The sequence below is a fragment of the Podarcis filfolensis genome (genome assembly GCF_964270895.1).
Source record: "Podarcis filfolensis genome assembly, chromosome: 6".
Classification (NCBI taxonomy): Eukaryota; Metazoa; Chordata; class Lepidosauria; order Squamata; family Lacertidae; genus Podarcis; species Podarcis filfolensis.
In genome coordinates, this window is record NC_139609.1 from 50,302,785 (window position 1) to 50,329,584 (window position 26,800).

General features: G+C 43.8%; 1 protein-coding gene and 1 long non-coding RNA gene across 30 annotated transcripts in view; one reads left to right on the plus strand and one right to left on the minus strand.

Moving 5' to 3' along the window:
- The window catches only part of LOC310765208, a 133,351-nt gene that overhangs the window by 89,816 nt on the left and 16,735 nt on the right, over positions 1-26,800 (plus strand). The window contains exons 2-5 of one of the 4 annotated variants that reach the window (XR_014549476.1): positions 7,557-9,799; positions 11,102-11,241; positions 13,992-14,124; positions 17,621-17,709. This is a non-coding gene — a long non-coding RNA (uncharacterized lncRNA). Of the gene's footprint in view, positions 1-121; positions 213-271; positions 383-405; positions 910-7,556; positions 9,800-11,101; positions 11,242-13,991; positions 14,125-17,620; positions 17,710-26,800 lie in introns of those variants that run through there. The other 3 variants (XR_014549477.1, XR_014549478.1, XR_014549479.1) reach the window with 3 other exon arrangements.
- The window catches only part of PTPRF (protein tyrosine phosphatase receptor type F), a 476,587-nt gene continuing 474,798 nt past the window's right edge, over positions 25,012-26,800 (minus strand). For all 26 annotated transcript variants that reach the window (XM_083619805.1, XM_083619803.1, XM_083619795.1 and 23 more), the window contains one exon: positions 25,012-26,565. In XM_083619805.1, coding sequence (XP_083475931.1) covers positions 26,497-26,565 — 69 coding nt within the window. In that variant the 3' untranslated portion in view covers positions 25,012-26,496. The remainder of the gene's footprint in view (positions 26,566-26,800) is intronic.

A 26,800-nucleotide genomic window follows, 5' to 3' on the forward strand; every position in this document is an offset into this window, starting at 1 on the left:
ACGCCTGGATCGGCGTTACCGTCTCATAGGCTATCTACAATGCCAATCACAAAAGTCTCGTCCGCCGTCAGGCCCTCCCCTTCGCCGCCGCGACGACTGGTCGGATTAGTGCCCCCTGCTGTGAAAGTAGTTCCGACGCTATTTTACGGCTGCGCGAGGCGATATTGCGACTTTGTTTGTTCGAACGACCATAGGGCGCCCCCTCCGCTCGAGTCAGTAAAGAAACCGCTCCGTCTTTCTCTCGCTCCCTTTTTTTCCGCCCCTTACTCCATATTCCCAAGCGGTCTCCGCCCACAACGAGATTCACGTACTGTAATTATAGTTCCGATCCAGTCAGCAAGGAGAAGTGTGTGAATCGGCGCGACCGTGGAATAGCCAATCAGTGAGGGAGGGAGTCTTGTCGTTAAGCAGACTTTGTGTTTGTGGGGAGACGCTGAGGGAGGGAGGGAGTCTCCACCGTTGGTGAGGGGGTTATCTAATAACCGTTTTCATATTGAAAGGAGAAGCGGCATAAGGGTTTGTTGATATAGGGGACAGCAGCGTGCGCGATACCCTGTTATTATTTTGTACGTCTGCTTTTCATTTTACTTAAGCACTGAAAGCGAAAACATGTTGGTTGAATTTCCTCGACGCAAGGAGAAATTACTGTCGTTCCTTTATTTACTTCTCAGCGCTGACGCTGGAGCCCAATTCCAACATGCCTCGGTTTTAAACTGGCGAGGTGGCTTATCTGTATTGTTTATTGTTTTACCAAAGAGATTGTAGAAGCGTAAAGCTGGAAGGGACTTCCAAGGGTCATCTAGTCCAACAGCCTGCGACTCAGGAGTCACAACTAAGGAATCCCAGAGAGATGGCCACCTCTGTTTAAAAACATCCAATGAAGAAGGGAGAGGCATGTTGTACATACCGGTAATAATTTAGTAACAATTCGGAAGTTAGGCAGGGGTTACTGGAGGGAGAAGGCTTTTTTCTGCACAGGTGTCCAGACTAAATAAGAGATAGGGAACCTACAGCCCTCCAGATATTGTGGGATTACAGATCCCATCATCCCCAGCCAGAGTGCCCAATGGTTAGGGGTGATGCCAGTTGTGCTCGACCAGCATCAGGAGGACACTACATTGGCTGCCTCTAAGAGATGCATGACAGACAGAATCACACCAGGGGCAATAGAGTTACAGAAACCGACAATTGCCCAAATGTTTCTTTCTATATTACTCTTTAAAGTGAACCTAGCAGAGACTGGGACTGTTAATCTTTAATCATATAATATCTAATCTTTGAATGGTTTCCAGAGAGAGACTAATATCCGTAGACTGGCCTTACAGACATAAGAAGAGCCTGCTGGATCAGGTCAACGGCCCATCTAGTCTAGCATCCTGTTCTCACAGTGGCCATCCAGATGGCTGTGGGAAGCCAGCAAGCAGGATTTAAGCACAAGAGCACTGTCCTTTCACTGTGTTATCTACCAGGCAGTCTCATCTGTTGACTATGAGGAACATGAATTTAAGGCATAATGCATTCCAGAATAAATTCTGGTTTGCCAGTAACAAGATATCATTCATTTGGCATAGGGTAAGGCAGCACCAGACCCATGGCGAGAAAGGGGTACTACTAACAGGCAGGGAAATGTGGAGCCCAGTTCTAGCCATGTTTACTTATCTCACTGGTTTCATTTGAATTTGCTCCAATGTAAGCATGGACAGTATTGCAGCCATTCATCTTCATGTTTATTATTGGGTTCAATTGTTCTTCAGTTTTCTGCTGCAAACAGCCTAACCCTATTTATCTGGTAATAAGCCCTACGTAATTTAATAGGACTCACTTCTGAGTGGACAGCTCATAAAATTAATGCAGCATACAATTTTCATATGTTTACTACCTTTAAATCTACATGCAAAATCAAATACCAGCTGATTTAGGGTTGTGGAAAACTTTCCAGGAATGTTTATGGAAATTTTCACAATTTATTCCCCCCCCCCCCGCCAGTAAGCCCACATCACTAACTGAACTGATGCCTTTCTTACTGGGCTTATTTTAATATTAATACAGGGCATACATGTTGAAAATGACCCCTTTGTTTGAAACAGTACAGTAGTCTTTTAAAATCTTGCCTAGAACTGAAGATTTATGCTGGGCAGAGATCTGATTCTAGGGTGATACCAAATCACCTTCTGACGGAAGACCAATACACCCCTCCGGCTACATTGGGTATCTCTAATCCTGAGGAAAAACCAAGCATGCTTGTCATATTTATAGAGACTCTTTACTCACATTAGCATGCCATGGCTGAAAAAAGCATTAACCACCAGAAACAGCGCTGTCACCAGCAATAGACACTGATGCAAGTCCTAGAAGGACAGGGATCCATGTACTTACTTAAAATTATAATCTATCCTGAGTCACATGGATGGTTTGGGCTATAAAACAAAAATAACTTTATGTCCTAGTGAGCCACTTGTTTGGCAAGGTTGCCCAGGTCAGACCCCAATGACCATGTGAGTCAAATTCTCCTTTCCCAGCATTTAATTAGGATGGTCCTATTGAACCAGTAGAATTGCTGGGAAATTTTACGGAAAACCTCTCAGCCACTGATGAGAAATGTCAGTTATTCTTGGGAACTCCTAAGGTTTGAGACAGTAGCACCCGCAAATTTTGGATCAGAAGAAATAAAGACAAGTTAATAAAATGTTGCTGGCTGGTCTCCAAAGACTTCCATAGACACGGTCTAAAAAACTTTGGTTATCCTGAGAGAGCAAGCAGATGACTGACGACTAGCTGTGAGGGAAACGCTGTGTGTTCTCAGCTTCTCCATAGGTCTGGCAGGCACGTTGTTTCATTACTAAAGTCCTGGAGCAACTTTTAATATCATTCAGGATGACACAAGCCATTTTTTATGATGATAAATGGTCTAGAATCACCACCAAAGGAAGCATGTAAGGCTGGTGACACATTTATTGTTACCATGGCTGCTCCTGGCTGGAGATTACTTATTAAAAACCAGCAAGAGGGCAGCAGTAGACAGCTGTTTGAAGGGACCAGAATTATTCCTGCTCTCAGACACAATCATAGCCAGAATGAGTGAGAGGAACTTTCTGCCTTCGGCGAAACTAATAAATGAAAATATTACTTTAAGTGGCAAGGGGTAGGAGAGTTTTCCGCCATCCCCTAGATTTGGATCATATCTGAACCTTCTATGTGGAACAAATTGAATCGATTGCAATCTGATTTTACAATAATGTTTTCTTGTTTGAAATAATACCTTTATTTGAGCAAATGCATATTTTAAACCAATTAATTCAAAGTGTTCTTTCTTTGGCTATGTTTGTACTTCAGGGCTGAACTACATGAGCCATCTCTCTTTTTTATTCTGTGGATTTATGCATTTTTATTTTTGGCTAAGCTACATTAGTTTATCAGCCTTCTCTAATCCTAGTTTTAAATGTGGACAATCAATTCTGTGGTGCATTTCTAAGAGGTTTTGTGTCAATTTTGAAAGCAGTGGCAATGAAGCCTCTGGTTCCTGAGTTGGCTGAGCTACTGTGAGGTTTAACAGTTTCTGTGAACATTCCATCTGCTGAGGGAGATTATTAGGCTGTGGCTTCATATTGCTCCAACTTTGCCAGATGAAGTAAACAAAACAAAACAAAATCTCTCACATGGAGAATGTGGACTGGAAAGCTCAGCAGGAAGAGGTCCCAGGAGGAAGCAGCACTCACAGGTAAGCAGCCTGAACACATGGAGGCTAAAGGAAGGTATTCCAGAAATGGAAAGCTGAGGGAAGGTTGGATAAGGCAGAGAGGGGTCTGAGGAAAACAAGAACAGAAATAGATGGTTTAGAAGAGTGAGATAAAAAAATGAGCTAATGAAAGGGGAAAGAGTTTGTGTGTTCTTGGTAGGAGTGCAAAACTAGTCAAGTTGTCTAAAGAAATTGAGTACACACTTGAGTACACGCAGAAAGAGCGTACACATTCAAAGGAGCTGAGGAAATAGCAGGTGGCAGAAAGTTGAAGAGACTAAGGGCCTAACCAAATGCACACATGTGTATTAAATGCTCAGTGAAAGTTTGAATATAAAGTAGGGTAGTGGTGGTGAGAAGATTAACCTTTTACTCTAAAAGAAGTTTGGGGAGCAAAATCTACTCCCTCCCCTGCCTTAGCTATGTACTTCACTGTTTTATGATGCCCCTCCCCTTCAGCTCAGCTCTGATACCAAAAGTAAGGGGGCGCATCTTAAAACATCAGAAAGTAAGGTGAAAACACTAACAGCATGGACTAAAGAGTGAAGACCTCCCTCCCACCATAAAAGAGGAAGAATAAATTTTGAATCTTCAAACTAATCTTCAAATTCAAACCAGCAGTCAGGCAGGAGGAAGGGAAGCGTGTACTGGAGGAAGACATTTGATGGCTCCAATTTTCTTTCCCAGCCAGATAGCTTCCTGGCACTAGCTGTTTTTTTACCCTAAGCCTTCTACTTAGAATCTACTTAGAATGGTTGGACAGTGTTCTCGAAGCTACCAACTTGAGTTTGACCAAAGTGTGGGAGGCAGTGGAAGACAGGAGTGCCTGGCGTGTTCTGGTCCATGGAGTCACGAAGTTAGACACGACTAAACAACAACAACAAGCCACTTTTTGTTTCTGTCAACCCAAAGGAAAGGATGCAGACTGTCCTTTATGTGTATCTTAATTTTGTTAAGCAGCTCCTTTTCACAGAATTCCTTTTGCACAAAAACATTTTAAAATAAAAATTAGCCTTGCAGTATGAGAGGTGTGGGGTTGCGGGTGGCGCTGTAGGTTAAACCTAGGACTTGCCGATCAGAAGGTCGGCGGTTCGAATCCCTGCGACGGGATGAGCTCCTGTTGCTCGGTCCCTGCTCCTGCCAACCTAGCAGTTCGAAAGCACGTCAAAGTGCAAGTAAATAAATAGGTACTGCTCCGGTGGGAAGGTAAACGGTGTTTCCGTGCGCTGCTCTGGTTTACCAGAAGCGGCTTAGTCATGCTGGCCACATGATCCGGAAGCTGTACGCCGGCTTCCTCGGCCAGTAAAGCGAGATGAGCGCTGCAACCCCAGAGTCGGTCACGACTGGACCTAATGGTCAGGGGTCCCTTTACCTTTACCTTTACCTTTCAACTCCAAATCCTTTCCTGGCTTGAACTGCTCTTTTGTGCAAACGCAAATTTCTATTTCTTTCTTTTTTTTTTTTAGCTTTACGAGCACAGATAAGCAAATGGACCTCTGGCTTCAAATCACAAATCACATTTGCCTTAATGTACTTAATGGTAAAAATTATATATTCAGTGCTTTTCAGCACTGCCATGCTGCAACAATCTGGATTAAGGTGTGTGTGTGTGCGCGCGCATACACACACATTTTGTCTTTCGGGGGGGGGGAGTTGCGGGAGGGGGAAGAGCTATCAGAATGGGTGGTGCCCAGGTCACTCTTGCCAAAATCTCCAATTGTGCTGACAGGTTCTAAAAGGTTGTCAATCCTAAATGATTGACATTGGAGTGGTTTTAGCTGGAAGCTATAGGCCATAAGTAGTGTTCTTTCACTTTCATGAACATCCCCACGCCCCCACAAAAATGGACTACAATATACCAAGAATATTTTCTCCCCATGGTGCCTAAAGGACATCTAGCTAACAGACTATGCCATTTTATACCTTTGCACATTTACTTCTGATTTGGGAAGAACGAATCAGTTGTGGATTTGCTTTGGGAAAACACTACTCCCACAGCAAAGGAGAGTGAGAGAGGCAAATGACAAACCAGACCTCACTTTCAGAGAAATAGCTCACAGGTGAACTGCAATTGTAGCTTCAGGTCACTAACATTTACAGAATGCAAGAGCCACTATTATACCAGACTACAGTGCTGGAACAGTGGCTTATGTGACAGCTTCAGTGAGGAAATGCTGCAGGATGCCTTCTTTATGTGAATGAGCCTGGTTGTAAAGAATGGCTGTGGTGGTGCTGGTGAAATCCTCTGATCTTAAAAATGCAGGAATTTAAAAATCACTAGAGCATAAGTACAAATGACTTGTAGCCTTTTTGTTTAATGTTTCAGATTCTTTACTTTGTATTAACATCACATGTTCCATCTTTTCTCTTTAACCATGAGGACTAGAATGTGACTTTAAGAAAAATGAAGTTTGGCATTCTTGGGATAATAACAGGAGCTCTGGCTATACATAAGTGTTACTTGTGTTGTATGTAAGCCATGGGATATTTGTTGCCCAGCCTGCCAGACATATAAGCAAGTACAGTGGCGTAGGAAGGGGTGTGTGATGGGTGTGGGCTGTTCCGGGTGTCATCACTGAGGAGGGTGACAAAATGACAAAAATGTGAGGTGTTTTTTTTTTAATTGGGCTCACTAAACTTTTTAGTTCAGTCAACAAACGCAATGAAATGTGGCTGGCACTGGGCGCCACACCGCGGGGGCTGCAGCATGCCCGAGCTGTGCGTCTCTCCTGGGAGTGACGTGGCGGCTTGGGTGCCTGCAGGCTCCAGGCGCTGCCTGAAACAGCAGCGTGGGGCTTGCATCTGCCCACCGCCTCAGCCACCCTACAGTTGAGGGGGAGGTTGTGGAGAGGCTCCATGCAGTGCGCCCTGCCTTGGCTTGCCCCCCAATAGGCGGCTTGCCCTGGCCCATGGATGGCTCACCCCGCCCCCATGGGCAGCTCACCCTGCCCCCCGGGCACCCAAGCGGCTAGCTATGCCACTGAGCAGGTACAAAGTACTTTCATAAACAGCCATTGTTGGGGATTTGTGTTATCAGTCTTGTGAGATGATTCGAGCAATGTAAATTTGTGGGTACATCCATTTCTGGTTCCCTCTTTGCCCCACAGCCCCTGAGGTAGAATGCTGAATTATTTGTGAAAGGAAGTGGTCGCTTTTACTTGCTCATGAGTATTTCTATTCAGTCTAATAGAAGAGAAATGGGCTTTTAAAGTCTCCAGGGACCTTGCTTTATAGATGTAATTTACCTTCAAAGTGTCTCAGATATGCCGCTAGAGAGAATTTCTAAGAGTGCAATTGCATTAGGTATGAATGCAGAAGGCAAACTACAGATAAAATGCAGAAGACATTCAGAGAATCAAGAGGGAGTGAGAAAAAGATAAAAAAATATGAAAGGAATGAAACATAGAAGTGAGGAAAACAAAGACTGAAAGACTGAAAGAAAGATTGAAAGGAGGCTGCACAGATTCAGCTAAAGCATGCTAAAAAGGGTGATCTTGGAAGGGAGAGAAGAGGATGTTTCAGTGGTATGTGAATATTGGGAAACATGCAACGAAACTGGGCCTTTTATTCAAGAACATGTTAAAGTAGTGGACTGAATTATTTGATGGTATTTTTCCTTGTACATTAAGTGCAAAATTGTTAAAATGCTTGAATAAGAAGTAGTGTATATGTGACTCAGGCATTTACAGATTTAAAGTTAGAATGAGCTGGATTGTGCCATTATTCTTGGTTTCATGCATTTTTATTATGTGGTATGTCATAGCAAAAGAAACCTGTGATATTGTAACACTCTTTGCTCCTTCTCAGTACAGTGGTACAGTACCTTGGTTTACAAACTTAATCCGTTCCAGAAGTCTGTTCTTAAACCGAACCCGTTCTTAAACCGAGGTGCGCTTTCCCTAATGTGGCCTCCCGCCACCAGTGCCCTTCCACCCTTCGGCTTCCATTCTTAGACCGTGGTAAAGTTTGCAAACCAGGACACTACTTCCGGTTTTGTGGAGTTCGTAAACTGAATAGTTTGTAAACAGGGCTGTTCTTAAACGGAGGTCTTGGGTTACAGACACTTCAGGTTACAGACTGTGCTAACCCAGAAATAGTACCTTGGGTTAAGAACTTTGCTTCAGGATGAGAACAGAAATCGCGCGGCAGTAGCGCAAGGCCCCATTAACTAAAGTGGTACCTCAGGTTAAGAACTTCCCTATACATGGCTGCCTTCCAATATCTTCTAAAAGCTGTATAGTTACTTATCTTCTTGGCTTGGGGGGGTTGCATAACTCCATAGCTGCCAACATTTATCCGATTAAAATAGGGACGTCCTAAGGAAAAGTGGAACATTCTGGGATAAAATCAGAAACCAGGATGACTTCTGTAAATGCGGGACTGTCCCTGGAAAATAGGGACACTTGGAGGGTCTAGAATACTCTTCTTTCTCCTTCAACCACAAGGGGAATGCAGATTCACTATCCCATTCTTCCCCTGGCTCTTGCACCCATTCTCCTCTCCTGCCTACTTAAACAAGCAGGATGTTTGTGCTGTTCCATAGGAGATGGGAAGTGTGAGGAAGATAATATTTTGCGAAGAGCAGGGATGTAGAAGCTACATCTGAAAAATTCCTAAGCAGATAGAGAGGTTCTGTGAGTTATTACCTGGTAAGACTCTGGGGCAGAACACCCAAAAGCCAATTTTATGGTATTTGTCACGGTCTGGTTCATGGGCGATCGAAGTCCTGGCTGGGGATGTTGGGACCGGGGGCAAGATAGCGGGGTGGAAGCAGGAACGGGAGTCCAGAAGACAGGAGTCAGAAAGCCTAGATTCCGAGGGTTAGAGATCCGGGAGTCAAGAAGCCAAGGGTCTGACGGTCAGGAAGCAAGGAGTCACGAAGTCAAGGGTCCGAGAGTCAAGGAGTCAAACGCAGAAAGGCAGGGAACGTGTTGTTGTGGCAAAGAGCTGAAGGGAAAATGCTGACCTTATATCCCTTCCCTGCTCTTGCCACCAGGTGCTGTGAGTTACCAATTGGCCTCACCTGTGTGGCCACGCCTTGCCTCTTCAGAACAAACTTAGGAAGGCCCCAGTCCTGCAGAGTCCTATTGTCACAGGGCCTGGCTCTTGCACGCACACCTGACAGTACTCCCCCCCCATAGGAAAATGGGGTTCCATCCCCGGTCATGGCCCAGGCTTGTCTGGGAACCTCCGATGGAAGGCCTGTACTTTGGTGGGCATGTGCACGAAGTCGGCCGGCTCCCACGATCATTCCTCTGGCCCGTAGCCCACCCAGTCAATTAGACAGTAGAGCTTGCCATGGAGCCATTTCAAGTCCAGAATCTGGGCGACCTGGAACTCATCATGGCCATCAAACTGGACTGGCGGTGGGGCAATGCTTCAGCTGGGATACGTGAAACACTGGGTGGATCTTCAGGGAGGGGGAAGCTCCAACTTGTAGGCGACCAGATTGATCTGCTGCAGGGTGGTGAATGGTCCCTGGTCCACCTTAGCCGACGGACGTCCAGTGCGGTGGTGCTCCAACGACAGCCAGACCTTATCCCCAACCTGGAACGCGGGCCCCTGCTGGCGCTGTCAATCCGCTTGCGCCTTATAATCTGCCTTGGCTCTCTCTAGGTGCCGTATCAGGTCAGCTTGTGTTTCCTGGATGTGGGAGACCCGATCATTGGCGGAAGGCACGAGAGACGCCGCCGGTAGTTAGCGTAGAAAGGGCTCTGTCCCGTGGAGGCATGGCAGGTGTTGTTATAGGCAAACTCAGCCAGTGGCAGAAGGTCCACCCAATCGTCCTGATGGTAGCTCAGGGACCAGTGGAGATATTGCTCCAGGACTTGATTAACCCTCTCCGTCTGGCCATGTGTTTGAGGGTGGTATGCGGAAGAGAGGCGCCTCTCAATACCCAGTCCCTTGAGGAAGGCTGCCCAGAACCGGGACGTGAACTGGGGACCCCTATCGGAGATCACCGCATCCGGGAGCCCATGTAGCCGGAACATGGGTTCAAGAAACAAGTGGGCTGTCCGTTGCACTGTGGGGATGCTTCGAGCTGGGATGAAGTGTGCCATCTTGGTGAGTGAATCTACCACCACCTGAATGACCAACTGTCCTTTGGACACAGGGAGGTTCACGATGAAGTCCATAGAAAGTGTTGACCATGGCCTGTGGGGGGTGAGTAACGGCTGGAGGAGCCCCAAGGGTCTCTGCCGTGGCACCTTCGTCCAATGAAAAGTCTCACAGGACCGCACGTACTTCTTAATGTCTGCCCGAACCCCTGGCTACCAGAAAGCTCAGGCCAATAGCTGCAGTGTCTTCGCGTATCCCCGTTGTCCGGCAGTTCACGCATCATGGCACTGCTCAAAGACCTGGGTCCGGAGCGTCCCCTCTGGAATTTAGAGCCGGCTGCGATGATACATACACCCATCCCGGACATCAAGCGGCGCACCCCCCAGTTCCGAAGGCACCAGGCTAGTATCTAACCAGGTCTTGGTGAACGGATCCTGTCGCCGTGCCTTGCCTCTTCAGAACAAACTTAGGAAGGCTCCAGTCCTGCGGTCCTATTGGTCACAGGGCCTGGCTCCTGCATGCACACCTGACAGTATTAGCCTGTTTTAGCATGTCCTTCCTGTTTTAAAGTGGTAGGGGAAGCAGCAATGGTGCCACTCTCATTATATGAGAATTGACCCTTGGTCAGGTCTCAATTCAGCATGAGAATAATAGAGCATTTGGAAGGGCTGGGAATATATTTTTAGATTGTTACCAAGCCTGCACATGTTGACGTGTCCTAGTGCACATGTCTCCATTCACATGTTTCACAAACACATGCTCCCTATGGCAACCAATGCCTGAGGCCTGGGTCAGTAGCTTACACTTCATTATAGTGGCAGGGCTAGATGGCGGAGGTGGGAACTACTGTTGCTATATAAGAGTGTTTTTAGGGATATGGCAGGGTGAAATGGAGGCCCAGATGCATCAGGGAAATGTTTGAATACAAAAGGCTTGGGCAGAGTGATAGCTAGGAGATGGAGAGAAAAGGAAGTAATAAAACACTAATTCATACCTTCCAACACTACTCAGATGAAAATCAGGACATTTTTATCTGAGGAATGCAAGGTGTTTCTAACTGGGGGGAAAGGGTGGTGGAGGAAATAGGTGCACACTTACTCAGTACATGCTCAGAGGCACTACTGCCATCTCTTCATTACCTCACACATAACCGGATGAGACCCTAGCACTGGCCATCAGCCCTCGTTCCCTTTCCTCCTGCCCTCTCATCCATCTTGCTAGTTGCTCAGGACTCAACCATTGCCGTTGCCAGCTCCAATCTGCACTGCAGCCCTTTTAATCCCTGCCCCCCCCCCGTCTCTCTGAAAGGTGCCCTGGTGAATTACATAATTACGCCGGACCATCAAGCTTGTAGATCACCAAACTGTGAGGGGAAGTGAGGCAATATCCATGCAGATCTGATCCAAAGAACCAACCTTGGAGAGTCCAATCCACTGCGTGGATGGCAGGTGAGTCTCAGGCCCTACGTGGCCTCTGCGATCTGCTGTTGCCACTCTCTCACTCACTGCCAGGGCAGCACTGTGAGAGGGGAACAAAGCCTTGAAATTGGGACACCCCAATTTCAAATCAGAAGCTTGACCTCATGGGCGTAACTAGGATTTTTGTTAGGGGGGACATGCCTTTTGTTGGGGGGGGCAGAACCTCAGTTTTTATTGGTTTTTATTGATTTAAGGGGGGCAGCTGTCCCTCCCTGCCCCCCCCCGGCTATGCCCATGCTTCATCCATCAAAACTTAGGAAATATTCCCTGAGAAAATTACACATTATTTTAGCACACAGAGCAATCACAAAAAGCCATCTCTGGCTCTCCTCATTACTCCAAATATTTCCTCTACAAAAGGAGATATCTTGGAGAACACTTCCCCAATAGTCAAAACAAAAAATTTTTTTTCCTTCCAGTAGCACCTTAAAGACCAACTAAGTTAGTTCTTGGTATGAGCTTTTGTGTGCATGCGCACTTCTTCAGAAGAACCAAGAACTAACTTAGTTGGTCTTTAAGGTGCTACTGGAAGGAAAAAATTTTTTTTGTTTTGACTATGGCAGACCAACACGGCTACCTATCTGTAACTTCCCCAATAGTTCTTTCACTTTCAAATCTTGCCTTAAGGGCATATTTATGTATGAATAGGGTGCATCAGTGACCTAGATGCAAGAACTAAAGTATTTACCATCTCAAAAGAATGGTCAGACTGCCCAGGTAATGCAATCAGTAAAACATTATCAGGTATTCTGGCAGACAGAAGAGAAACCTCCTACTCATATTTCTGTTGGAGACCACTTTACAGATGCAGAATGGTGGACTTCGGTTCCCAACGTAGTAGAAGATTCAGATGTTTTAAGGACCGCAGGGCCAAATACAAAAATCAGGAGGTTGTGCAATTGAATGCTTTGCCAATTTGTGGTTATCAGTAAGCTATAGTTTTTCCTCAGATCTGAAAAGAGGACAAAATCTCAATTAACTGGTTTAACTTGACCAGCGCTCTACCCCCTGCCCAGATAAATGTACAACTTCCAATTTTTAAACAAGGGTTGCCCCAGGGCGTGCATAAAATGTCATTCTTAATCTGTCCCAAGACTTTTCTTGCAGCTAAGATGAACAGTAGGGTGTCAGCCCTCCCTGGCTATGCTTAGATCTGAGGACACCTCAGTAAGAGAGCACATAAAAAGATTAAAAATGGCAGATCCCTGTAGCAATTGAGTGCCCACCAACAGGTGTACTCTGTGGTGCAGTTCCAGATAAGGAAATACAACACCAATACCCCCGCTTCATCTGTTGGTAACTGCATTATTTGGAGGGATAGCTGAGGGGAGGAAGCCATTGAGAACCTTACAAAATATTGATTCATTTAGAATATTGTTGTGAAAAGTACTGAGAAATTCCTCTCAAGACATACATAAAATGGGGGAGCACTTTCATTCTGAGCACTTTAATCTTGCCCACTTAAGTGATCCATTACACATACTGATAATTGTGGGATTATTCCCATATACTGCAGTAACTCTGGATACTGGGTGGGAGTACCATAACTTCCCCTGATGGGAGTATATTTAGCTTGATTTGTTTCTGATTACCTGCACTAGTGCTGTGCGCTCAGAGTGAAGTTGATATAAGCACATATTTGTGGGGCATGAGCAAAACTCCAGTTGAACTGAACTTCTGATAACATCTTTGAACTTGCTTCAGTTTGCTGACTTGCTTTTTAGAGACATGAGCCTCCCCTGGCTTGGTAATCCAAGGAGTACTTTACCCTCCCATCTTTCTCTTGAAATTCCACACATTTGTCCTCACTTTTTATATATATATAAAAGCCCTAGCTCATGGAGCCTTTGCTCTAGCCATGACCCCAGTGAATAAAGTGAAGGCAATCTTTGAAGAAAGGATGGGATAGGATAGTGCTTTATTATTTAGTGTTGTGAGGTTCATTTATTGCTGCTGTCAGAGCAGAACTGCAGACCGGTGGCAAGTGAATTCATCACAGAAATGGTATTCAGGGGTGGTAGCTGCTAAATACTTCAGATCAAGTAGAACATCTGTGTTGAATTCAGAAAATGTATTCCTAACACTTTTCGGTCACTGCATCCAAAATGGTGGTAGTGAGCTTGAAATCTGGCATGTTCATTAGACTTTCTTGTGGTTCACACCATTTATTGTTCATTACATTAATGTATGCCCCACTCTTCCTCTCATCAATAGTTTTTTAGACAGGATGTCACTGTGCACTGAGTAAATAGAGGAGAAGGCTTGAAATGGATTCAGCTAGCCAGCAGTGGATCTTCTCATTCTGACCTGATCTCTCCAGGATGGGCTATTCTCTTATCATTTTGCTATCTTGTTTGGAATTGCTATCTGATTGAAGAACAGTCATTTATAGATAAGACTAGTGGTAGAGTTTCAGTTTCATGGCTGGATAGTGGATTTTCACCACCCCCAAGCAATTTTCTACTTGCCAAAAATAATTAGCATGTTAGTACTCTGCTGCTGTACTAAGCCAGTCATTAAAGCAACAGAAGAAGGATGTATGTACAGCTTTTCTGGAAGCATTGATGGCTTGCCCTGCATAAAGAATCCAGAGAACCATAGTACACTTCAGGACTAAAAACAAGCATTTTGAAAATAGGCCCCAAGACTGTGGGTCCATTATTTCCTCTACAAATTTCAATTTATTTACTTACTTACTTATTTATCTATATTCCTTTCAGGTGTATGCAAAATATGAAAATGAAAGGAAATTGTTCAGACCTGGGGAGTAATAAGCTTATTCTAATTATTCTCCCTGCATCTGGGCAGAACAAAATCTAGCATCCACTGAGCCCCACTGGGACCAATTTGCAGGTGAGGTAAAATGCCTCCTCTCACAGCTGCTTGCCTTACCTGAGCAGACATGAAGTGGGAATTAGCAAAAAATGGAGAACATCTAAACTCCTGAGAAATAAGAAGTGGACATATGGAATATGGAAACTAAACTTGGTTATCAAGAGCTCAGAGTTACTTATTTTGTCACCAAATCTCATCTTCCTCAGTTTAATTCTACCAGACAGGCAGTCTGGTATCCTGTTGTTGTTGTTTAGTCGTTTAGTCGTGTCCGACTCTTCGTGACCCCATAGACCAGAGCACGCCAGGCACTCCTGTCTTCCACTGCCTCCCGCAGTTTGGTCAGACTCATGTTTGTAGCTTCGAGAACACTGTCTAACCATCTCATCCTCTGTCTTCCCCTTCTTCTTGTGCCCTCAATCTTTCCCAACATCAGGGTCTTTTCCAGGGAGTCTTCTCTTCTCATGAGGTGGCCAAAGTATTGGAGCCTCAGCTTCACGATCTGTCCTTCCATTGAGCACTCAGGGTTGATTTCCTTAAGAATTGATAGGTTTCTTCTTGCAGTCCATGGGACTCTCAAGAGTCTCCTCCAGCACCATAATTCAAAAGCATCAATTCTTCGGCGATCAGCCTTCTTTATGGTCCAGCTCTCACTTCCATACATCACTACTGGGAAAACCATGGCTTTTACTATACGGACCTTTGTTGGCAAGGTGATGTCTCTGCTTTTTAAGATGTTGTCTAGGTTTGCCATCACCTTTCTCCCAAGGAGCAGGCGTCTTAATTTCATGACTGCTGTCACCATCTGCAGTGATCATGGAGCCCAAGAAAGTAAAATCTCTCACTGCCTCCATTTCTTCCCCTTCTATTTGCCAGGAGGTGATGGGCCCAGTGACCATGATCTTCGTTTTTTTGATGTTGAGCTTCAGACCATATTTTGTGCTCTCTTCTTTCACCCTCATTAAAAGGTTCTTTAATTCCTCCTCACTTTCTGTCTGGTATCCTAGTATATTCTAATGTCAAACTCAGTGTAGACTCTTATGTAGCCAGAACAGCACCATCCACACACAGGAGGGAAGTATCAGCAGGCTCAGAGAAAACACAAGGTTTTCAGAGATATTTTTTTTAAATGAGTAAATCCCCCTGTAAGAAGGGGGGAGAGCTCAGGGGCCACAGAAGGATAATTTCCTGAGATTTTTAATAAATGGAAAACTGGAGAGGGGCTGACTAGAATCCAGACAGATGCACTCCACACTGCAGTTTTGTTGCAGGTCCCAACTGTAGATAAACATTATCATATGTCCAGTATGGCAAATAATTTATAATAGTTATCCCATATATCTTCACAGCAGTTCTTTGAAGTAGGTCATGGTTAACATAGCTTTACAGATGGGTAGAAATGTAGTGTTGGAGGATACCTAGTGTGCATAGTTGATAGGAAAACCTTGTCTGTCCATGCACATTGGACAGCCTGCAGCTAATAAATGGTCAACTCTGTTCAATAGAGTTGCCTGATCTCAATCTGCAGAATACAGTAAAATTGCATCTTAGGCACATTTACTTTGTGCAATTTCAGCTATATGCAGTTGAAGGCAGGCTTGTTGAAATTGGACAAGTTAAATTCAAGCAAGCTAGAGACCTTAAAAGCTCTCTTTGCACCAGGTCCACTTAAGGTTACTTGGTGGATAAAGAGTTTTTAAACTCTCTGCCTTGTTTGGGTGGCAAGGCCTTTTCAGTGTGCCTGCTTTGGGATGTGCTTACAAGAGCTCATAGGAATTCAGATGGGCCTGTGAGATCTTGCATGAGCATCCTAGAGCCATCTGAGTTCGCGTGCGAACTCACACAAGCATTGCACAGCTGGCCTTTCCTCACAAGCAAGGCAGAGAGCTCAAAAGCTCTTTATGCGCCAGGTAACCCAAGTGGAACCTGTGTATAACGAGCTCTTAAGCTCTCTGACTTGCTTGGGGGGCAAGGCCTGCTCAGAAAACCAGCTCTGGGATGCTTGTATGAGTTCAGAACAAGCTAATGGACAGGCTTGCTCTTAAGATTCTATAAATATTAAAGATACAGTAACAGACATCATCACTGAGTGTGTGTGCAAGGGGAGCTGTGGAATAGGAGAGAGGAGGATGTGGCGTGGGGTGGTCTGTGTGCAAGGGAGCCTTTGTCCGTTACAAAGGAATAGTTAGGTGAAATGGGTGATTAATTAAACAGAATTAAATTAATACACAAACACACATACGTGTAGTTATTGAAAACAGTAGATGGCAAGCATAATCTTAGGGCACATTTTCTGCTTTCAGTCTGACAGGAGAGAATGTCTCTTCTAAAATGATGTCATACATCTAAAAAAGTAGGTGGGTTTGCTTCAGAACTATTGTTTTTACTCATATACAAATATAATAGATGAGCTGACAAAACATATGATTAATTATTATTTTTTTTAAATAATATTTTATTAGATTTTACAGAAAGAAAAAAAAAAGCCATACAAAAAAGAACAATACATATTAAAACACCTACAAATACCAACAATTAAAAAGAAAAAATATATATATATATATTAAAAGAATTAACTAAAAAGAGAAAGAAAAAAAGGGAAAAAAAAGAAAAAGAAAGAGACCTCTTTTCAAATTCTTATCATTCATTACCTTGTTTTCCTGACTTCCACCCGCCTCCCTTTCTTGTATTCCACTTTGAAATTGATCAGCAAATTCATTCTATTAGTTTTGTCCTTATACAGTTTCCCTCACATATTTATACTTTCCCACATATGATTAATTATTTAACTGAGTGAGCTGTACCAATCAACTCACAATTTTCAGATGCTTGCTCTCTTAACAAAATCATGCAAGCTGCAGTCTTCTGCACATTTACCAAGGAATCAGCTCTATTGAATAAACATATGATTGCACTGTCAGTTATTAGGCTTTGCTTTTGGAACTAATAGTACATCTATGTGTAAATGTAACAGTAGAACAGCTAAACAGACAGGCACCACATCCAATTTTCCATACCAGGAGGTGGCTTTTCAGTGAGGTGGTTTGGAATAGTTTCAGAACAGTGCCACTTTGCATATACAAATCATGCTCACTAATAGCTAATCTCTCAGTGCATGAGCTAAACTGGAAGAGAGAACTGATAATGCTTAGCTAGGGGTTTGAACCTGCTCACACTTCCACTTGCTGGCTTTGCTGCTGCTGCAAACGATAGGTTTTTTTAAAGGCTGCTAATAGGTTTTTCAAAGGCTGCATTTAACTGTTTTAATTGTTTCATTTAATCACATTACATATTAATATTGTATTCTTCATTCTGTAAGCTGTACAGAGAATGTATGTTGATGGGTGGTCATAAAAATAAGGTTGCTAAATAGAGAGAGAAACCTATTGAATATTGGGTGGTGACTTTTGATAACACGAGCAATAGCTAAAGCACTGTCTTCTAGAATCCTGCTGAGACTAAGGCAGCTGCTTTTCCACCTGCAATAACATTGCTTCTTGTTTCACTGCAGCCCCAGCAGGTGTATCCAATTGGTATAAATTAGCTAAGGCACAACAGTAGACCTTTGCTTGATACAGCAGGAGTTCTGAAGCTGAGGTTTGCAAGGTAAGTGCTGCTTTTTCCTTGTTCTGCTCCCTGTGGCTTTTGAATTTAGTCACCTATAGGAAACCATCTGAAGCAATGCATACCATGTGGGTTCTCATAATAGTCAGTAGTGAGCAGGCTGCAGAGAGGGATGAACTAGGGCATACAGCTCAAGTCATGCAAGACTCCTTGTATTTCATGGGCAAATATCATGGGTCAGGCTGTGCAGTCTTAATAGTCTACTTGACTGCAGCATATCTACACCTGAAGGACAATTGACAATGGTCCCCCATCCTGGTCCTGGGTTAGAGAAAGCATAAAAAAACCCTCATATTTAATGAGATGGAGAGTGGGCGGATGCAGACTCTCAGCTTCTGAATTGCCACACAATTATTACTACAACAGATGTACAGCACAAGAGGCATGTTTTTTAAATGCTATACTGAACATTTAAGTTGCACAGAGGGAAGGAAAAAGGTCAGAGGTTAGTGATGGCAGTGGAGGAGGAGATAGCATGAGGCTGTACTAATTCTAATTTAATAGAACTGGTGCTGAAGAGGGAGAAGGAATTGTACTATTGTCACCCGTGATTTACTGAGCCAGGTTTCTGAAATGATAAGTGTGAATGGGGGCTTTATTCCAATACAAATAGCAGATCAAGACCATGATCTGGATTGGAACCGTCCTGGCAGGCGGCCTGTTATTTATTCTTTAAAAATATAAACACATCTGCTAATATTGTAAATGGTACTGCATTTAGTCTGGCCCTTAAGATGATTTTGGATGGATATTAGATAGTCTTAGATTAATAGCTCAATGAATAGTTAGGACAACAAAATGTTAATCCATGTTTGGAAGCGTGACAGCTCTTTGTATAAGTTGCTGGAAGCATACAGCAGGTTAAATCTTTGTGCTTTGCTTGTGGGCTTTCTGGAGACTGTTGTCTGGCATCTGTTGGAAGAAACAGGGTGCTGGACTGGATAGACTTTTGGTCTAATCTTGCAGAGATCTTAGGTTCTTATGAAACAGTGAGCAGTGTTCCTCACTACTGTCTCTTTTCCTTCCTACTCTTTCTGCAATGCAAACTAAGGTGACATAAATAACAGCTAAAATGCACAAAATGCAGCTCATTTTGCATTTTTTGCTGGAAATTGGATCCTGACAACCTGAGCCAGGTGCTGTTTCTCTCCAGTCTTAGTGGAGCTTTGTCCCTGGCTTGAGTGGATGATGTTGCCCTAAGCAGCTATTTGCTAAGTTTTGTTGATGAGATGCCTTGACTGCACATATTATTACACAATGAGTGTACTGAGTAGGGACATTAAATTGCCTTTAATTGGAGCAGCTTGACTTCTTCTGTTCCTTTTGGTTGCTCTGGCAACTAAAGGCAATTGAGTCCATGCCTGATAGTTAATGAGGGGACACTGCTATTCTCAATTCCTGATGAATCATTATAGCACTTCCCCATGTGCCACAAACTTTGGCGTGTATCATCTAAAAGCCATTCTTGATTATGACCTACAGTATCAGAATGTTCCCACTCTTTCCTCCATATTTTCTTGGGGTTATGGATCTGAATTTCACATAAAGGCCACCTGAGCTTTTATTTAAAACTGTCCCCTTATTCTGCAGCCTTCTCACTGATCTTCACTTGCTGGCTCTGTCAAGCCTTTTTAAATTTTGATTTCCTCAAAATGTCCTCCAACATCACTGGTGCATAGGGTGCATAGGTAGAGATGGGTGAATAGTCCTACAGAGGAAAGGTTGTGTGTTTTCAGTTTGCAAACTGAAAAGCTAACACATGCAGAACTCAAATCCATCCAGCAAATCAGTTTACATGTGGGCTAAACTGAGTTTGAATGCCAGAAAAGATTATAGTGGAAGGAAAGACCTGCCTTTCTTGAGCAGGCTAAAGACTGGTTAATTACCCAAAGCCACTAGAAGATACTGCTCCTGCTGGCTGATTTCTTCATGTATTTCTCCCTTCAAGTAACATTGTTGTTTCCCCTTTACTTTTTAGTTTTAATACAGGGATGGGGGTGTTTTTGGACAGAGGCAGATTTAGAGGAGTGCAACTGGTTTGGCTGCATTGGGCGTCAAGCCAAGAAGGCACCTCAACACTGACAAATAACAGAAGCCGAGAGGTGGGAGGGGACACCAAATTTTGATGTCACCAAGTCCTCCACTGTTCTGGACTACTGTTCCCATCATCCTTGGTCTTGCTTTTTGGGCTCATGGGTGTTGGATATTTGAAGGGCTACAGGTTCCCCATGCCTGTTTTAAAATAATATGTATAAGCTCCCATCAGGTACAGGCCTATGAATAGCCGATGGCCAAGGCAACACAGCACTGCTGGTCTAAAGACAACTCCTCCCTCTTGCATTGTTTAGAACTAGTAAGTTAAGAGACACTCCCAAAAAGAAAAGCTGAATATGTCTTTGTTCTGTGGCCACTAAGTGATCTTGAACTAAAGCCTGGTAGAGGTGTTGGCAGCAGGCTACTGAGACTTCATCTTTGTGTCTACCTGTTCAAATAGCAGTGATGGCAGGTAAAATTTTGACTTGGTAGAGCTGCAATTCCTAACCCTGCTGTTTTCATCACAATAGGTCTTGTACAGCACTTATTTCATACCCTCCAACATGCCCCAGAGGAAAACTGGAACACACATATTTCAGGGCCGCGATCTTGTGAGAGCCAGGTGACTTGAGTAAAAGCACCCCAGCCCCAAAATGTGGTTGTTTTTTTTAGGGCCATGTGACTCTCATGAGAGCACGGCCCCCCCAAATGGGATGCCTCACTTAAATCAGGACAGTTGAAAGGCGTTATTTAGGAACATGTGCCATTACACATGTGCAGAATGTCACGGTCTCATAATCTCTAGCCCCATCCCCCTGTCAAGTATTCTTTGCACATCTATGGACAAGGAAAGAGCTTTCATGTAAGAAGGCCTAAATATGATTTTCAGAAGATTGACTCCATACCTTTTATTTAGAAATTAAGCATTTATTAAGATATTCCTTCTTCCCCACCCAGTTATATAAGAAACAATATGCACCATAAAATAGCTCTTGCTAGTTCACATTGCTTGTATCGTGGCTATGGGACTTATGCTACATTTTACTGAAAATGAAGCCAGGTGTAGGAAGGCTAGAGAATTTTGTTTTTCAAACATCAGAGCAAAAATCCAGTATTAAGTATAAAGCATGTTCATGAGTTTACTTGGTTAGAAGATTCTGATTGATCAGTACACAAAGGCTGATTTTTCATCTGATAAAACCAGGCAAGAGAATTTCCAGCTTTACTTGATAATCACTTTTGGGTAGGTTTTGCCCCTATATTGTGGCAAATTGGGCACAACTTCTACCAAGTCCTTTTTTGAATCTGCATCACCATAAAAAAATATATCACCTGCTGCCTTTTAATTCTCTTCCTCTTGTGCACTATCCATAGGCATCTCTGCAACTACCTTAGTGCTCATGTCAAAAGCAATAGTAGTTGCAGGTCTTGTACTTTTACCTTCTGAAGTCAGGAACATTAGGTTTTCCCATTTCAAATTATGATCTGTATGGGCAACTGGGTGGAACAAGAGCTTGAAACTGACCTTCCATTCCCATTCCTCCACCCCTTTTAGTTTCAGAAGAGGAAGTAGATTTACTTGCAGAACTGCCTGCCCCCTTTGCATCTAAAATATTAGCTGCAGTCTCCAATTTGAGGCGTCAGCAAAGGAGGAAAATTATAATTCTTAGATTACGGTATTTGGGTGAGACCTTCCCTGAAATAGTGTGTCCAGTATAGGTCACTCTGTTTAAGAAAGACTGTTTTTAAATTGGAACAAAATTTAGACAATATGCAGCCTCAGTTCTCAACTGCATGCATTCTGTGTTACATGAGAAGCTGGAAATGTTGGGCCTGTTTAGCTGATGAAGTAGGAGTCTGAGAAGCACTAATAGTTAACATGAAAGGTACTAGGACTGAAGCCTCGTGATACTCCAACTGTTGCTGAACTTGTAGTTCCCATTAGCTCCAGCCAGCATGGCCGGTGGCCAGGGATGATGGTACTGCAGTTCAACGAAGTCTTTGGGGACACAAAGGCCCCCCCCCCCCGGTTTATACAGCCTACCAGAGCAGTTTGCAAAAGTTTGAAATGTTGTATGTAGCAGTAAAAATACAACACAGAAGATGTCTGCAAAACAAAAGAGCACTTAAGCCAGATAAACCCATATCCTAAGTCAAATCCAGACAGTTTTTTTAAAAAAAGCCTTTACCTGGCAATGAAAAGATAACAGAGATAACAGAGGCAGATTCCAAAGGCAAGATGCTGCAAAACAAAACAAAATCATATCCCTGATAACCTTATAATTTTGCAAAAAAGCACATAATGAAGATCTTAGGGTGAGCAGGCTTGTTTGGCAGCAGGTAGTCTTGAGATACCTAGGCCCTGTAAGCCATTTAGGCATTTGGAAGTTAAAAGCAGCACCTTAAATAAGCTCCAGAAACAGACCTGGGAGCTAAGACCAGAGAGCTATGATGTGGCTAACTGTGGTTATTCAGGAAACTATAGTCTGTAGATTCTTAAACACACACTATTAGACTTATTTCAGGGCTGAAAACAGGTAGTGAGGATTCCAGATTGAAGGTGGTTGACCTTCATGAGGGGGGTCAACAGTAGAAAATGAAAATCTGCTCGCTCTCTACAGGAATTTTGCCTGTAAATATACATAACAAGAAAACTTCCAACATGCTAGCATAGCTTTCCTACAACTTTTGCAAGTACAAAAAAAATTAATTGATTCTAAACAGTGCTTATATAGGAAAATGTATCCGCTTTATAGGGAGCATCAGTCAAGCTATGTGTGGCTTGGCTCATTTTCTTGAGATTTGCATGGCTTTACTAGAAACTTCCCAAACTGTGCAAAGCACGTTGTTGCCCCCGCCTCTTGTGCTGTTTCCAGATCTTTTAAGTGGGTTTATGCATGTATGAAGGATCCTGACTAAGGGGAGGTGATGATCATCTTAAGCTGCCTTTGCTTAGTAATTCAACTAAGTTTTACTTGGAGAAGACACATGAAAATTTATGAACATGACTTAAGTTAGGTCCATTAATTTCAGTAGGTCTGCTCTGAGTAAAACTTCATTGAACACTACCCATGGCATTTACATACAGTGGTACCTCTGGTTAAGAACTTAATTCATTCTGGAGGTCCGTTCTTAACCTGAAACTGTTCTTAACCTGAAGCACCACTTTAGCTAATGGGGCCTCCCGCTGCTGCACAATTTCTGTTCTTATCCTGAAGCAAAGTTCTTAACCCGAGGTACTATTTCTGGGTTAGCGGAGTCTGTAACCTGAAGCGTCTTTAACCTGAGGTACCACTGTACATGCCCATAAAGTAGCTTTCCAGGTATTTGACAGTGGAATCTGGAGGGAAAGGGAGCGTTAAGTTTGTTTCTCAGGCACCTGTATTACCCCATGAATAATTTTGCACTTAGCATGATGGATAGTTTCCAAAAAAACAACATTTAAGTAAGGTTTGTTTCCTTTCTTTCAACGTGGATGCTATTCTCTTTCTCTCTGATAGCGAGAGGCAGGCAGTGTATTAGTGTTGTGGGAGAGAAGGCAGAAGAGACCTCCCCTATCCAAACCCTTTTGTGCCCTGAAAACTTTTGCACAGGTTTTGTAGCTGCAGTTTTGTGTGTAGCTGCCTTACAACAAAGGAAACTTTTCCTACTGCCCCACACTTTCTGAGAATACCTCCTGTTTGCATAAATGTAGTATGTGCATAGGGTTGTGTGCATGTCTAGAACAATATTAGGATAAAGTTTAGCATGTAAACATGGGGACAAAATGCAGATTTTTCAAGCTGTTAAGTGATGTTTTGGACAGTAAATCCCTATTTTCTTTTTTAAATAAAGGGTTTGTAAATTTAGCTGGGGGCAGGGGGGAAGATGGTGGTAGCAGCAGCAGGGAGGTAAGAGCGAGGCTCACTTGGGTGAGGACTATGTGGGTGGGCAGGTGGCGCAGCCCTGCTTGGCTTTGGTGGAGGGGTGCACTGGCAGTGTTGGTGGATGGCTGGCCCCGGGTGCCAACAACTCATGCTACTGGTGGTATGATGTGGGATGTAATCCACTGGGAGCAGTCAAGTACATTACCTGTTTTGCCTAGAGTGGTCATGCAGGGGATGTTGATCCAGTCAGTCGAACTTCCGGTTCCCTCTTGGCCTGGAGCATCCTTCCTTGCATGTGACTAGTAGATGGGCGTAACCTTTCCAGACCTGGTAAAAGGCCAAGTCACGCAGCCACCTCCCCTCTCTTCGATCTTCTTTTTCATCCTGCAAACTTCCTGATTCACCTGGACTGTACTGCTAGCTGGCTGCCAGCCAGCAGTCTCCCCAGGTTATCTCCCATATGGGGTAAACCTGTTTGTACATATTTGTAACTTTAAGCCTAAAGCCTGCCTTCAGGGATCACACTGCGCTCTGCCTGATCGTGAGTAAAACTACTTTTTGTTACTTATGAATAAGACTATGGTGCCTTTATTCTTTTAGGAGGGATCAAAGAGGCCTTACCAGGGCAAGCCAGATTGAATTGTTTATTGTCTTAAGAGGCTCACACGAGTCTGCAACCAGTTTTCTGCTGCATAAAGGGGGACTGTACTCTACTAAGTGAAGAAACTTGCTAGCGCAAGTTAGGAAGGAATCAATATACAGTGGTACCTCGGGTTAAGTACTTAATTTGTTCCGGAGGTCCGTTCTTAACCTGAAACTGTTCTTAACCTGCAGCACTGCTTTAGCTAATGGGGCCTCCCGCAGCCGCCACACCGCCGGAGCACGATTTCTGTTCTCATCCTGAAGCAAAGTTCTTAACCCGAGGTAATATTTCTGGGTTAGCGGAGTCTGTAACCTGAAGCATATGTAACCCGAGGTACCACTGTATCCTCTCCTGCCACCCTCAACATTCCCATATATGACACATGTAGTGTATTACAAACAGCAGCACTTCCATACTATCCTATCAAGAACGCCGTATTCTATTGATACATCATGTAAGTGCTATTGTTTCAGCAGGCAAATTGTCCATGTGGAAATGATTCATGGCACACCCTTCTTCTACTGAAAGGCGAACGGTTCCAGCCGTTCCTCCTTTTTCTTGTCTGTGTGAGCGGCCAAACAAGAGCATTTTGCTTTCACAGAATTTTGTTTGAGTTCTGCTTTCTAACACATGGACAGGTAGGATTCACTCCCACAGAGTTGTGGTCTTTTGGAGCTCCTGCCAGGGTAACTACAGGTTTATCCGCTAACTGGCAAATAAAACAAGACAGCAAAACGAACATGTAGGAAACCCGATTATTCAAATTTATTAACATCAAGAATTATGCAATGATGCTGTAGATTTTTATTAACAAATAGAAAACAGACTGTATACAACAGTGACCCCTACAGCACTATGCTTTCACAAGGTAAAAATGAATGTTCTCTCCAACATCACCAACCCAGGATTGTTGATTTCAATGTAATTTGAATACATTGGATAATATAGTTAGAGACCTTTCCACCACCTTTATTTATAGAACTATGCACCTGGGAGAAGGCTGTAATCTCCCTGCCTTTAGTGCAAGTGAGAGAGAATAAGGAGTATTAATATATAGTACCGTTAAATTAAGTCCAGTAGCCTTGCCACATTGGTTAATTAGACCATCCTGTCATAGTGAAAAATACAGCATTCTAATGACTTTTAAATGTGGTACAGGATAGCAGAAATTATAGTTACACTCAGCCTCTGAGAACTGAATTCCTTACCTGAAGAATCCCACCCCTCCCTCCCTAATAGCCAAGGCACCCCCATGCCGGGGTTGTTTGTGCAGGAAGGCTTGACTTCCCAGAGTTGTGCTCTTTCACCTTGGAAGGTGCTCCAATGCACTTGGTTGGCCACAGTTGCCTAGGCAACAGCACCTCAGGATGCTACTGGCACAGAAAGAACTAAATAAATGTGTCGGTCAGGTCCCTTTTGGGAACTTGGTTTTCGTGCAGCAAGGATGCCACATTTCCCCCCCATCTTAACAAGAGAATCCCAAGCAGTGGGTCTCTCCATCAAATGGAAAGTTCATAAGGGATCTGCTGACAAATATGAGGTCACTGGACACATGTCAATAGGACCAAGCATCTAATAGCTGCTGGAGTCCCACCTGACAGACAGGCTTGTGAATAAAAGGCTTTAGAAATAAGCATTAAGTTGGCTCCAGCTCTGTGAAATTGAATATTCTACAAAGGACTGAAGAGGGAGTGGAAGGGTCCCAGAGCTGTGAGCCAGCCACTAATATTAACCTGGGGCTGCCCGAAAATGGGCAGCACCACCTTGATTGAGACAACAAAAGAGTTAAGGGCGGGGGAAGCAAAAGGAAATTCAAACCCCACCACCTCCATTCTTCTGTTTTGCTTGAGCAAAACATTAAGACTTGCAAAAGAATTTAAAAAAGAAAAGATATAAAAGACTAAGTTTAACTATTTTACATATATAAAAGATCCCATTCCATCCACCCAGTGACTCTCACCATGAAATGCTGTCAAGGGGAGGAGGAGGAGTGGGGGCATTAACAGAAATTCATCTGGAAATTGGAAACGCTAGAAGCTGGTCCCACCTTTGGCGCTGTGGCAATGAACCCAAATACTGTGGTCAGAACTGGCTGGTCATGGGGAGGCTTGATGCTGCAACAACAGCAGCAGCATCTGCACAGAAGGACTAACAAATGGGCGGCTGGCTGGGAAGAACCCGTCTCTGCTCTTGGACATTCCCGCTGCAACTGGCTGAAAGCGCTAGTTACGTTGCATAGTGATCGAAGCTGCCAAGGTACTCCAGTGCAGCCCTGTAGCACAGCTGATACTGGTCCTGGGGAAGAAGGAAGAGAATGGGATAAGCAAAAAGCCTCTAAAGGAGACCACCACTTCTATCACATCACAGTGCAAATACCTGCAAGCGGACTCCTTCACCACCTCACTCTAAAAGAGGCAACTGGCTAGCACCAAGCCCTGCATCTGATGTAAAGAGGGGCCATTTTGCTCAGATTAGTACAGTAAGCTTAGATTGGGAGTGAAGTGCCAGTTAAACTGCAGGTGGGAGAGCA